Consider the following 13,240-nt stretch of genomic DNA (forward strand, 5'->3'; position numbering starts at 1 on the left):
GACAGTAAATGTGGACTGAGCCTCAGCCAGAGAAGTGGCTGACACTTTTCCTCCCGCCTCCACAGCACATTGTTGTCCTCCTGGAGGTGGACAGTTTTATAACCATAGCCCACACAATCAGTCCTTTCTCCTCCTGCAGGTCGTCTGGGACATTCCCCAGATTTAGTGTAAAGACATGTTGACGTGAAATGGTCCTTATGCAGGACTCAGGCTTGATTAGCAGTGCTATAATATATAATATGTCCATCATAACTGTATTGATTAAAGGACCAGTGTGAAGGATTTAGTGACATCTAGCAGTGGCGTTGCTGATTGCAACCCTCTCCTCATCCTCTCTGTCAGCTACCATTGTAAGATTTTCTCTCATATTTACATACATAATAATAAACCATAAACATTTTCATGAATCCCTAATAAAAGATATACAGTATAAACATGTATTTACAACCAGATTACCCACAATAAACACCCCCAAAATAAATAAACATAAATAAACATATTACAAGTCCAGACTCAGGCTCCCCACTGACTACTGTTCTCCAGAACTAGAGTTCCCGCCATCAGAGTTTGTGTCCGGGAAAACTGTTTGCGTGACATCTCAGGAGAACAGAGCAGCGGTAAATTTGGCGTTCAGTTCAATTAGCTTAGCTTAATTTACAACTTGTTTGTAGCATTTTCGTCACAATTACCACTACAGGTTGCACGTTAAGCCTGTGTGTATTTGTGTGCGTGCAGGCGGACAACAAGGCCGTATAAGCAATACACAGCTGTAAATACGAAGCAACCAATTAGGCAATAAACAATATTGCATGTGTGCTTATTGAACATTGTGTTATGTTAGACATGAGTTATTAGATTACACATTTACTGTTTTATTACATGAATCCACAAATAAATATCAGGTAACGCGACCCTGTCCTTACATTCTCATTGTAGACATGAAGGAGAAACTATGGTGGCTACTAAATACAGGGAAAATATGAATACCTAGTGCCAGAGTTAAGTTTGTCTGTTCTGGGCTACTGTAGAAACATGGTGGTTCAACATGTCGGACTCTGTGGAAGAGGACCCACAACGTCTGCAGATATAAAAGACTAAGGTAACAAAATCAAACTGATCCTTATCTTTAGGTGATTATACACTAATGATAAATATTATATTCTGTAAATAAAGCCATGTAAATCTGACACACTGGACCTTTAAATGCCGTTTTAAGATGCACGCTGGTAAAGAGGGCTGAGTCAAAGTGAACACAGTATTAATAACTGTGTGTATCACAACTGTAATAAACCCTAAATATACAATCACTGACAACTTTATTAGGGACAGTAGTCTAATGATATCAAACACATTAGCTATAGTCATAAATCACATTTTTACAACGATAATAATCTTCAGTCCATTTACAAACATGACGGGGTAAACGGATTTCAATATGCAGTCCAGTACAACACCACTAATAACTAACATACAGGGTTATCATTATAGCAGCTCCAACATTACTACTTTTAGTTTTTGTAATGGCTTTTAGTTAAAGCATAATAATGCTTCAACAAGACAACAACAACAACAATCTCCATTTTTAAATCCAGGCCACTTCTCTAAACAATCACAGGACATCAGCTGACCATCCAAGGCCAGGCCAGCCGCGATAATCAATATGCTACTCATTATACCATCGTGGCTGCACATTATACCTCCAGGCTGCTCAACATAAACAGTCTGTCTGGAGACAATGCCGCCTCTTTCCCCCCCCAAGAGTCTCTTCACTTCCTGGTACGGCGTGGGCTCTTCTTTGTGAGGGCAGCCTCATAGAGCATTTCTCACATACAACACAGTCCCACTCTGTTGCTGCCTGGCTGTTTTATTCAGCCGCCCCATTTACCAATCTAGGAAAACTGAAAGTTTGAGTTCTCGTCTTAACCCAGGTGTATAAAATATGAAAAACACCTGTTGTTTCCTCAAAATAAACACATGTTGATGCTTATTCCTGCAGGCCTGCTGTCCGCATCACGATCTTTACTCAAATCAAGTTAAACACTGATGACGTCTTTCTTCCTCAAGTATTACAGATATTTGAAGATGAGATAAAGTTCCAGCTCTCATTTAGAGCTTCTTCTTCTTCTTTTTCTTTTTCAGGTAATGGTGGTATTTATGTTTAATCATCCTACTATAAGTTAAAGTCTGTTAATAACCTAAGAAACAAAAAGATAACGGACACCTAATGTTAAATATGTGCACATAAATGTCCTTTCAATCATTTCTGTTGAGTCGCAAAGCCAAATCATGATCTATGTTGAGCAAACAGGCTAAAACCACACCAGGGGTTAAAGTCCTCCAACGTGGATGTCTCTTCCCCCTCGCTAAAAATGACTCAGAGGTTTTGACATGTTGTGTTTTAGGCTGACTGTTTCTCTCAAAATGCAAAATGCCAAAACAGACACTGAGCAATGGATGATATGTTATCAGAATAAAAAGGAAATAGAAGTCATGTTTGAGTCTTTTGTGCTTATTTAACCAAAAATAAGTTTCCCCTTCATTCTGACATGTTGTATGAATGAATAATAATCCATGGTCAGTATCACTGACAGTCGCTAATCTAAAAATGGGCAAAGACGTGGATCACTGGTGGACCTGAGGCAGGCTGAATGACGCCTGGGTGCTCATACAAAGCCACCTGTAACAACACCCACCTGTCAATCAAATCGTACACGCTGTTAATTATACATAACTTTAAGCCTTAATATAATTTGAACAAGTGAGTTATATAAAAATTCACCTTCAGTACAGTTGTCATGAATGTGGAAATTAGTTATAGAGACAAAAACAGTATTTTGTTCCAGGCTGTAAACATGTTTGTTTTGCTGTGAAATTTGACTTTTTAACATGGAGGTCTACGGAGACTGACTTGTTCTGCAGCCAGCCTCAAGTGGACATTTGAGGAACTGCATTTTTTGGCACGTCTGCATTGGCTTCACTTCACAGCCACAGAGGTTGCCGCTTAATGGCTCTAAGCAAGTAACATAGCTAGTTTTGTTTGTTTACTGCATTGATATCAGGCCGTCTTAGTGCAGAATCTATTACGTCCTACAGCTGAGGGCTGTATTGTATTCGGATATTAAAATGAGACCATTCATGTTGGAACAGGCCAATTTACATACCACACGCTTACACATGATGTAGGTTTCAGACTGACTTTTAACCTCTGCTGCACGTGAAACAAAAAGCAACACTCCATCTCTGTCTCTCTGCCTTTCCGCTTTACTGTGCCGTAAAACACAGACGAGAAACTCCAAAACAATCTGTAAATCAAAGCTATTGTTACCGCCGCCAGGAACTCATCGCTGCACTTTGTTCCACTTACTGACCTGTCACTCAAGTCCAGCTCTATTATTCTACAGCCAGTCGGTGCAATGAGGCCGCAAACCACCGCCTGCTGTTTCTGCTGCCTCAGTGCTTTTAATGGTCTCTCTTTCATGCTTGCATGCTTGTCTGTGTGTGTGTACTGCATGTATGCGGATGTCCCCTCCATAACTTCCCTGCATTTTCAATTGCAGGATGTAAAAACAGCAAAGGAACACTCAAGACAATGAGCGATGGAGGGGAAAACAACAAGGCAAAAAAGAAAGACAAAAGACAGAGAAGGAAAAAAAAAAGAAAGAGAGGCAGGGTGAGTAAAAAATTCTTGTCTACGTCCGCCCTGCTGAGTCCTGCTTGTGCCCGAGGGCCACGGCCCCACTCCTCCCCTGAATTCCACAGCTGCCAGGGCATCAGACAGGACTAACAGAGGGTGCAGGCCAGTTTAGCAGGTCCACACATAACTGTACGCCAGTGACTCCCAACCAGGGGTACCTGCACTGTACAGCGACTGTACTTCTGCAGCTGCCAACAACTTAAGTAGTTAGTTAAAAGTAATGGATAAATGGTTGTAGTTAGCTAAAAGTAATGGATAAACAACTATCTATAGTTGTTAAAAGTACTACCTAAAGGGGAAACAGCTAAAAGTAGATGGAAAGTCCAGCTTCTGTATTCGTGGAATGAATACAAACCTGACAGAATCGACCAGAATATTGACAGTTCAATTATAGTAAAGGTTATGAAACAGTGCTGTACACAGTCATGCAAACAGCAAAACACTGATGCGCTCAAACACAGATACAAACAGGGGTGACCTCTGTGTGGAGAAGTAAAGGAGAAGGAGGAGGCTGGCAAAGCAGTCTAATTTTAAGACCTTAATTATGTAACATACAATGTGGTGTCACTCAGGGGCTCACACTGCATGTCCCAGCTGAGGAACTGGTGCCACAGAAGTTTTTCCACAAGCACTAATTATGGTTCATATCGGTCCAGAGATTACTACCTACACCAAGCTTTCACATGAAAAACATCTTCTTGGCCTCGGAGACTGTATTGCAATGTAGAAGGCATCTCTGAGATTTTGGAGCCTTTAGATAAAGATTATAAAATATACAACGTTCACTATTGAAAACATGAACTCTTAAAACATGCGATGACGTCTGAGACAAACACACCAAAGATTAAATCCCCTTTAAACTCTAAATTAAAGAGTCAGCTGCTATTATGAGGCTAAACATGTCATTAAAAGCGAGTGCTCTGTGCTATCCGGCTGCCCTGTTTCGTTCTTTTTATAACCCAGTGTGGACACTGTGACAGAGAGGATTTTGAACACACCCTGGTTGTTTACCCAACTCAACACAGAGAGAGAAATAGACAGACAAGCACTTCTCAGAATCAGCAAAACATGGCTGCTGTCTGCTTATATTCATATGTAACTGTGGTATATTGAATTGACATACTGTGCGATCTACTGTTCACCCTTTGTACCCTCAGACTGCTGACACACTGTAAATGATTGTGAATGAAGTTATTACGGCCTGTTTTGAACACACTCACACACATTTATAGCTGTAAACAACTCTAAAGGTTGTCTTCTGGATCATTAATGTGGAAGATCTTAATATCTAACATGTTTTTTTCAATATAAACATCAAGCTTTTGCCCCCCCAAAAAAAAGAGATGATTTAAAGACAGACGAGGCAGACGAACAGGAGGTGAAAGCGAGCCAGGCGGCAGATTTAAGGCAGCTTTAGCAGCACAACAGATGAGATGAGATTATCTCTCGCTGATCCCTCTGTAAAGTAGACGGCAGATTCATTGATTCCTGCACTCGGTTAGTCAAAAATCAGACACATAAACGGCGAGACTACAATCAGAAGTGTGAAAAAAAAAAAAACACAGGAGGAAATACACGGACAGTCAAGAACAAACCAGCTGAATGTGTCACACGCTGTGGTGGGCTTGTTTTAACCTGCCTTGAATAGTTTCACTGCTGATCACATGCTAAACTTTGTCTAAATAATTAAGAGGCACACGCATTAATACTGTTATTATATGTAATCAGAACTTCAAGGCGCTGCAAGGAAACTATGTGCATGTATCATGTTGTGATGTAAGCCTGACACTGACCCTTTAGTGACCAGGACACATAAGAAAGAGCCACGCATGCGTCTCCCTCCCACCCACTCCCTCTAATCCATGCTGCTGCTATCCCAGATGGGAAAAAGGCGTGCGACCATCCACATGTAGATTTACCAAATACCTGCCGTGCACATTTATGCTGCGTTGACCGTGTGTACTGTCCATTTTAGCAGCCACCGTGCATGGCAGGAGCATGTTGCAGCAGCAGTTTGGGCTGCCTTGATACATCTGACCTACTTTCTCCCTCCCCCCTGTGCTTAGTGTGGGAGATAGGGGAGGGGAGAGACCACCAGGCAGGAAGCAGCAGCATAACAGCTACATATATACATACATATGCACAATGGGACCTTCAAATAGGCACCATCATCATCACTGAGCTGCAGAAGACGCTCCAGACTTTGCATCAGCTCATTGTTGTCTGGTTTTATCCTACAGATATGTTAAATAAATTCAAAAAAAGAGTCACTGACCTACATTTGAGCAGCTCTTTTGTTGTACAGTACACTCAGTGATCAGAGACAGACATCAGGGGGGGTATAATATATAATCTGGATGAGGAGCACTGCAACAGGGTGTCACTCCATGCATAGTTTACATGGAGCTGACAGCAAAACATCCTGACATTATTATAATATCCTCACTCCTCATATAGGAGCTTCAGTCCCTGTGTGTGTGTGTGTGTGTGTGTGTGTGTGTGTGTGTGTGTGACCCTCCATACCTGCCCTCTCTCAAAGTTTTCCTTCTCCAGCTCCAGGCTGTTGGCCCCTCCGGTCCGTCGGATCACTTTGGGGATAGCGTTGGGTACTTGCTGCATGGAGCTTTTCACTCGATCCATTGTCGTCTGTCGTTTTGTTTTCTTTTACTTCCAAGAAAAAAAATAAAGTTTGATTTTGATATTAAAAAAGGAAGACAAACAGCTGCTCTAACTATGGCGGGCAGCAGTCCATGCTGTGCTGGACTCGTCGCCCCGTTCACTGGATGATTTGGCTTCTCTGTCCACCCCACACAGTCAGTCAATGACAGCAGCAGTCTGAGAGGCACCACGGTGAAGTGAGAGTCTGTTAACAAGGTCACACATCCGATCTCACTTTTCAAAATAAAACCCCTCAGTCGAAAACATGCTGTGGTAGTTATTAAAAGTCTTGTTTTTGTGCGTTAAGGTGGTTACAGATAGGACAGAGGACAGATACAGAGACAAATACAATAATACATAACAGAGACATGAAGCGAGACTGAGTGGACATAATATGTAGGTGGCTGTGTAGTAGATAAAACAGAGTAGAAAGCTGTTTCAACTGTAAAATTTAGTCATGTAGTGGTAAAGTTTCAGAAAACCCTTCACCTCTCTGTCTCAGGTTCAAGTTTCAGGTTTATTTATCATATGCAGGGTCAACAATACAGTGAAATGTACTGGACAAGAGGAACAACCGGTCAGCTCAGCATTACGAGTGTCAGAGTGTGTAACAAGAATAGAAATATGCTAAGAAGTAAAATACAATACTAAAATGTAGGTAACAAATAATATAATGTAAAATAAATGAGCTATGAGAAAAATATAAATATGCATAAAATACAAAATATACAAAAAAAAACAAGTTTGAATCCACTATACACTGTACAAGCATGAAAGAGGTGTATGCAGATTAATTTTTTATTTTATTTTAATTATTGTCCTATTTATTCAGATATTTATCTAAGTGCTTTTTATTGTCATGTCTTCTTATGTTATCTGCTGGAACAGGCAATTCAATACTGGCAGTTTTCCCAGACCATGATACTGTTGAGCAAGACCTCCCCAAAAGATGTTTCCCAGCTGTGTTTCCTAAAGGTATTTCCTCATGAATAGGTGTGTGTGTGTGTGTGTTTATGTGTCTATGTGTGTATTTATGCAGCTCTATGCGTGTTTCTGTCACATTACTTTTAAACATGAATCACACAGAACACAACACATGTTTTTAAATCTTATTTTGATATTTTGATATTTTTGTTTATCCTGTATGTGTTTGTATCTGTAAACTCTGTTTTTATAGATGCTATATAATAATAATAAGCAGCTGTCATGGTCTCTGAAATGAAGTGTAGGTGGGAGTGTTCGTGGATAAGAGTATGATGAATTTGATCTGAAATATTGCAGTAAATATATTTCTTATAACACTTTGTCTTAATGAGGACATCCACAAAAACCAGAAGTGAGTGCGCAACAATTTGCGGGCACTTTACAGAAGTCAGTGTCTGTCTTTATAACACTCAGGTCTGCAGCGAGCTGCACAAACACATGGACTATGTGAGAAGCTTCATTGCACAGGGGTCCACAGAGAAACATGTCTGCTGTTTGTGTGTGAACACCGTGCAGCTGCACGCTCATTGCCGTCGTTGTTATTTGGATATTTTCTCTGGCAACTGTCACTGACTCCTCCCAGTGTTGTCAGCTACTGGCTGCAGCTCCAGCAGAGCCCGCCCACAGCATCAGTGATGTGTGAAGATTTTCTGGCTTTGTCCAAAAAACCCAAAGCAAACAGACATGACATTTTAGTCTTTACAACAATATTATTGCCTCTACTGAAGGCACAATAATATTCAGTCTGACATGATGATTGAAAAAGCGCCTTAAGGCTGATATTAAGGTAAGTAAATTAAGACACAAATCATAATAGATGTTGATGGAATAATGCTTGTCAGTGTACAATAAAACACATTTCATGGCAAAACCTTTATTTACATGGCAGTTTAAGGGAATTTATATAGAATAAAGTAATATTGTATATTAGACACTTAAAGTAAAACACTGTAATATTTAATGGCAAAACCTTTGTTTATACATTCATATGGTATTTTCATATCAAACAAGCATTTATTTTGATTAAAAAAACGTATATTAAAGCATATATATGTATATATATATATATTTATTATTTTTATAATTTAGATATTTATACAGTAAAATATGAAAAACACCTTAAATGTAGAATCAGCAGTACTAATATCAGTAAAACACTGTCATATTTAATGGCAAAGCATTTATTTTATACAGAATTCATGTAGTATTTTCTTATTTTAATATGGTAAAAAATGTAAAATGCTAACCTTACTGTAATATTAGAAAAAGTTATACTACAGAAGCTGTCCTCATAATCTCATAATATAATGTGGACAATGTGTAAACCTATTTAGTTTAAGATTTAACATGATTAATAATGACTCATCTTATGCCACTATATGAGGCCAATAAAGCCAACAGAAACTATTGCAAGTATCTAATTTCAAAGCTGTATCAGCTAAATGTCTGATATCTGTAATGTCTCATGCACAAGATCACCAATAGGCCAAATATTTCTACTCACTGATAATAAAGTACAAAGACAGGCAAAGGATAATTTCTATAATAATTAATGAATTAAATATTCTCAACCTAAGGAGGAGCCTGTTTGCTTTGCATGACTCAAGGCTTCCCTCTATTGGTTAAACATGAGCACCACAAGTCATAACTAGTGTACATTTAGTCAAGACCTGGCCTAAACGCACAGTGACAAGGGCAAATCTGGATTTTCATAATCACAAAATATAAAAAATAGATATGTTAAGAAAGAAAAGCTGTCAGAGCAGGTGAACGCATTTATTCCAGTGCACAAAAACATTAATCTCCATTACAGTTAAATCCATTTAAAATCCCACTTAACTTGACAGAAAGACACTAGATGAAGCTGGTGTGGTCGTGAGATGAAATAAACTAAATAAACAATTGTGCAATTCAAATCGAATATACTCTAAAGTTACATCTGTCACACAAGTGTAGTTGAATAAAAGGTACTCAATATAACACAGCATGAATAATGTATAAAGCAAAAGTAATTTACTTCCAGGTAACATACAAACATTTCTTATGAAAGGGAGGATGGTTAGAATTTAAAGGGAAAGCTCTTTGTTTTCGTACATGTGTATTTCAATATGTGGGGTTCAACTGTGGAACAAAGTACAAATATTAATAAGAAATATAAATCAATATTTTCCCGAGGACAGTGACATGACACAATGGTATCAGATTCAGGATGATCAGGATGATTTGAATATATAATATAGACATAAAAAATAATAATATAATAAGTAGAGGAGAAAGGGTTATGCATATGTAAGTGTATACCTATTCTATGTACAATTAAATTTGCACTGGTTAAGAGAAGTGCTGGTTTGACCTGTTTTCAATCAAACTCAGATGAATAAGTATATAATAGATACATAAATAAATGTGTCATTACTGTAGATACAGGAGACAAAAAGAGAGAGAGAGAGAGAGAGAGAGAAATGAGACGATGAACTCTCGCGAGATTTCCGCTGTAACGGAGGACTGGGGCTTGGTCTTGGAAGTTTTCAGATGCATCTGTAGATGAATCATAACAGCATCAAGATGTCGGGACGATCAGGCCGCGCTGAGACACGAAGTCGGGCTAAAGATGACATTAAAAAGGTGCTGGCAGCCATCGAGAAAGTGCGCAAATGGTATGTAGGCTGCCCGAGGGCGACAATATGGAGGGAAATGTGTGTGTAAGACTGTAGGCTGATATCTGCTGCGTCGCTCAACAAACTTCAGTCGGAAAAGTTAGATGATTGACGGGTCTGCTGACCAATCAACGCCCCGGGTTGACAGGCGGGGGGGCGGGGCTAGCTGAGTTTTTTTTTTTCTCCGCCGAGAGCTGTCAATATGGCTACAGCCTCACATGCTTCCCGCTGCAATGTAGACGTCTGTCCTGTTGTCACATTACAGTGAAATTAATGAACACCTTCCCCACCTAATCTGCTCAATTTACACACCTCCATGTGGAGTAAACGACGGATTGTATCCTGTGAGCATAACATAACAGGGTTCATGATTAGCTGCAGACACGAGCGTGTACATTGTGTGTCACGGTGCAGGTTAATGCTATCAAAGCAGATGAGTTCATCCTGAGCTCCTCCTCAGTATTAAACTAATTTCATCCCCCAGGGAGAAGAAATGGGTGACAGTTGGAGACACGTCCTTACGCATATTTAAGTGGGTGCCAGTAACAGAAACAAAGCAGGTGGGGTCCTCTTGCAAACAAAACATATTGATGAATATAGCTTATGAATGAACAGTCTAATCTGTCAACCCCCTCTTTGTTCTCAGATATATCGCACCAAATCCACAGGTGGAGATGTGAGAGGGCTGAAAGATGTGGTCCTGGAAAATACCAACTCTTTACTGGATTTCACTGGTGAGTTTCATGGATGTTGATGAATAAAAAAACATCACAGAACCAGTTGTATTTACATAGCACCAAATCATAACATCAGTCACAATTTCCATATAGAGCAGGTACTCTTTATAATATTATTTAGCAAGCACTTTTAACGGGCACATACCTCGAGCAGAGCCGAGCTCATTGGAGGAGAGTTGAATTAGAGAGAGATAAAGGTATAGAATAGATCAGAATAGGATAGATACTTTATTGATCCCTTGAGGGTAAATTATTTTTTCAGTCGAGTTCTTTGGATGCATTTTACCCAAATTACAACCACACACACACACACACACACACAAAGGGCTCATAGACATGCAAATGTGGAGAGATGGTGTAAAGTGATGGGAGCCGTTAAGGGCCCGGCACCTTGCTCTGCCTCCCAGGAGGCACCTCTCCTGATATATTTATCATGATATCTTTAATACATGTATGATTAATAGTAGTAATCATGATAATAATATAAATAGCATTTGTAGTGGATGTGGAAGAAGCAAAGTTAGTAAGATGCATCGATGGGTCGTGTGTGTACAGATAGAAGAAGAGAAGAGCTCAGTGCATCATTGGAAGTCCGCCCAGCAGTGTAACTGAGGAATGGTTCAGGACTCAGCTGAGCCAGCTCTGACTATAAGCTCTATCAAAAAGGAGCGTCTTAAGCCGACTCTTAAAACTGGGAGCTGGTTTCACAGGAGAGGTGATTGATAGCTGAAAACTCTGGTTTCATTTGGTGACTATAGGAACCACAGCAGTGTTCTAGTGTGGTAATAAGGTACCATGAGTTCATTAAGATATGATGGTGTCTGACCATGAAGAGCTTTGAAGGTGTGGAGTAGGATTTTAAATCTCAAACAAATGTTCAGTACTCTATGCTCTCTGCCTTTAGATGAAAACAGCAACCAGAGCTTTCTGTCGGACGTTTACCAGCCTAAAATGGATAACAGCAGCAGCACTTCCAGCTCGCAGCAGGTCAGCCCTCCACATACCTCCAGCCTGCGAACTGAAGACTCTCAGCCGCCGATGCTGGGCCAGGAGAGTGTTGATGGTAAGCTTAATTTTACACATTTGGCCGTAATTTTCAAAAAAGGTACACACAGTAGATGTGTTCATAAATAAAATGATCAGTCCTGGAGTTAAACGACAAGGAAACGTGGCTCTGAGCATCAATTGGCTCGGCTATTGTGAAGGTTATATATCTCCATGATATCACACAGTTGTGTCCTGTGCTGTCTCTGTCATTCTTACTGCTAAAGCTTCATTAATGAGAATATAATTACACTCTTCACTGTGAATGCAGAGCCAGTTCATTCAGGACAGGAGGGGGCCGATGAGCCTCCGACTCTCATCAAGGAGGACCTTCTTTCATCAGGAACTGTCAGACGGAGCACCCCAGACACACAGGTTCAGACACGACACAAGACCAAAACATTTTCTGTGATTAAATATGAATGAACTCCTGTTTCTATCCACATTCATGTAACCTTTTTTATTATGTTTCTTTTTTCTCCAACAGGAGGAACTGGATGAATCAGGAGCGCCTCCTTTAAAGAAGATTTGCACAGGAGAAAATGCAGTCCTCAGATAGCTTATTTTTAATCGTTTTGTTAAAACACACACAATACCTGTCCTCAGTCTGATTAGCTAAGCTTTGAAAATGATTCTACAGGTTTCTCTTGGCATATTTACGCAAATATTGCATTTCAGCAAATGACAAAAAAAAAAAAAAAAGTATTTACCGCAAACTCTTTGTTCACTTTTTAAGTCTTGCTGTTTTAAAGTGATTTCTGAAATGAATGGAGAGGATTTTCCAAACTTTGTGTGACACGTCGCTGCTGTTGCGGTCGACTCACATGCTGTAAATGTCCAGTTTTTCTGGCAACTAATTGTTTCTGATTCTTTATGCAGTTACACTTTTACTTTTGCATGTTTCCATATGCTATTGCTTTATTTTTTTGAGGTTTACAGGTCATTTTGAAAAAAAAAAGAAGAAAAAAAGGTGTTAAATGTGTAGCCTTTAATGCAGATTGATGTTTAGATGTGCCATCTTTGTTTTGAATGTGATTCCCTCTCCTCCCTTTTTGGCTTATCACACATGTAAGAATAAAAATGCTTTTTTAAATATTTATAATATAATTTGCCCATGTTTATAACTGAAGACATTGCAAACCATAATAAATGCTACTTTCTATTTCCATTTCAATTCATTGGTGCTGCAAGGTCGGTATTTATTCACCACATTGTGGCAATCACTCTGCTGGATAATAAAGGAAGGCCCTATTGTTTAATCAGACCTGTTCAAAATGGAGCCCAGACAATGGGTTGAGAGATGAATTAAATAATTGAACGATAATTCATCAATTTACAACAAATACGTTATTAAAATTTCAAAGCGTGTTTTAATATGAAACAAGTTTAATAGGTCTTACAGTCTTTATTGTCATCAGCTGACCTCTAGCCTCTAATTTATATTCGGCGTGGGCGTGGCTTGTGTG

The 13,240-nt window shown here is 39.4% G+C and overlaps 2 protein-coding genes across 2 annotated transcripts in view; one reads left to right on the forward strand and one right to left on the reverse strand.

The window, feature by feature from the left end:
- hip1 (huntingtin interacting protein 1) overlaps positions 1-6,535 on the reverse strand; it is a 55,126-nt gene extending 48,591 nt beyond the window's left edge. Inside the window, exon 1 of the mRNA XM_010737421.3 lies at positions 6,218-6,535. Coding sequence (XP_010735723.2) covers positions 6,218-6,334 — 117 coding nt within the window. The 5' untranslated portion in view covers positions 6,335-6,535. The remainder of the gene's footprint in view (positions 1-6,217) is intronic.
- A 3,278-nt stretch (positions 6,536-9,813) lies between these two features.
- Positions 9,814-12,934, forward strand: bcl7bb (BAF chromatin remodeling complex subunit BCL7B b). Its single transcript, XM_010737422.3, has 6 exons — positions 9,814-9,993; positions 10,478-10,553; positions 10,640-10,727; positions 11,635-11,793; positions 12,046-12,149; positions 12,262-12,934. Exons 1-6 carry the CDS (start codon positions 9,881-9,883, stop codon positions 12,331-12,333), a joined length of 612 nt encoding a protein of 203 aa, XP_010735724.1. The 5' UTR covers positions 9,814-9,880; the 3' UTR covers positions 12,334-12,934.
- Positions 12,935-13,240: the final 306 nt, after the last annotated feature.

This window comes from Larimichthys crocea, chromosome VII, assembly GCF_000972845.2.
Source record: "Larimichthys crocea isolate SSNF chromosome VII, L_crocea_2.0, whole genome shotgun sequence".
In the NCBI taxonomy this organism is placed as follows: domain Eukaryota; kingdom Metazoa; phylum Chordata; class Actinopteri; family Sciaenidae; genus Larimichthys; species Larimichthys crocea.

What these genes read in the sequence shown, in the direction of transcription:
- bcl7bb (XM_010737422.3), top strand. Translation starts at nt 9,881, where the DNA reads ATGAATCATAACAGCATCAAGATGTCGGGACGATCAGGCCGCGCTGAG. An exon ending in CAGTAACAGAAACAAAGCAG is followed by an intron (nt 10,554 to 10,639) that starts GTGGGGTCCTCT and finishes CTTTGTTCTCAG; the next exon opens with ATATATCGCACCAAATCCAC. An exon ending in GGAGCACCCCAGACACACAG is followed by an intron (nt 12,150 to 12,261) that starts GTTCAGACACGA and finishes TTTCTCCAACAG; the next exon opens with GAGGAACTGGATGAATCAGG.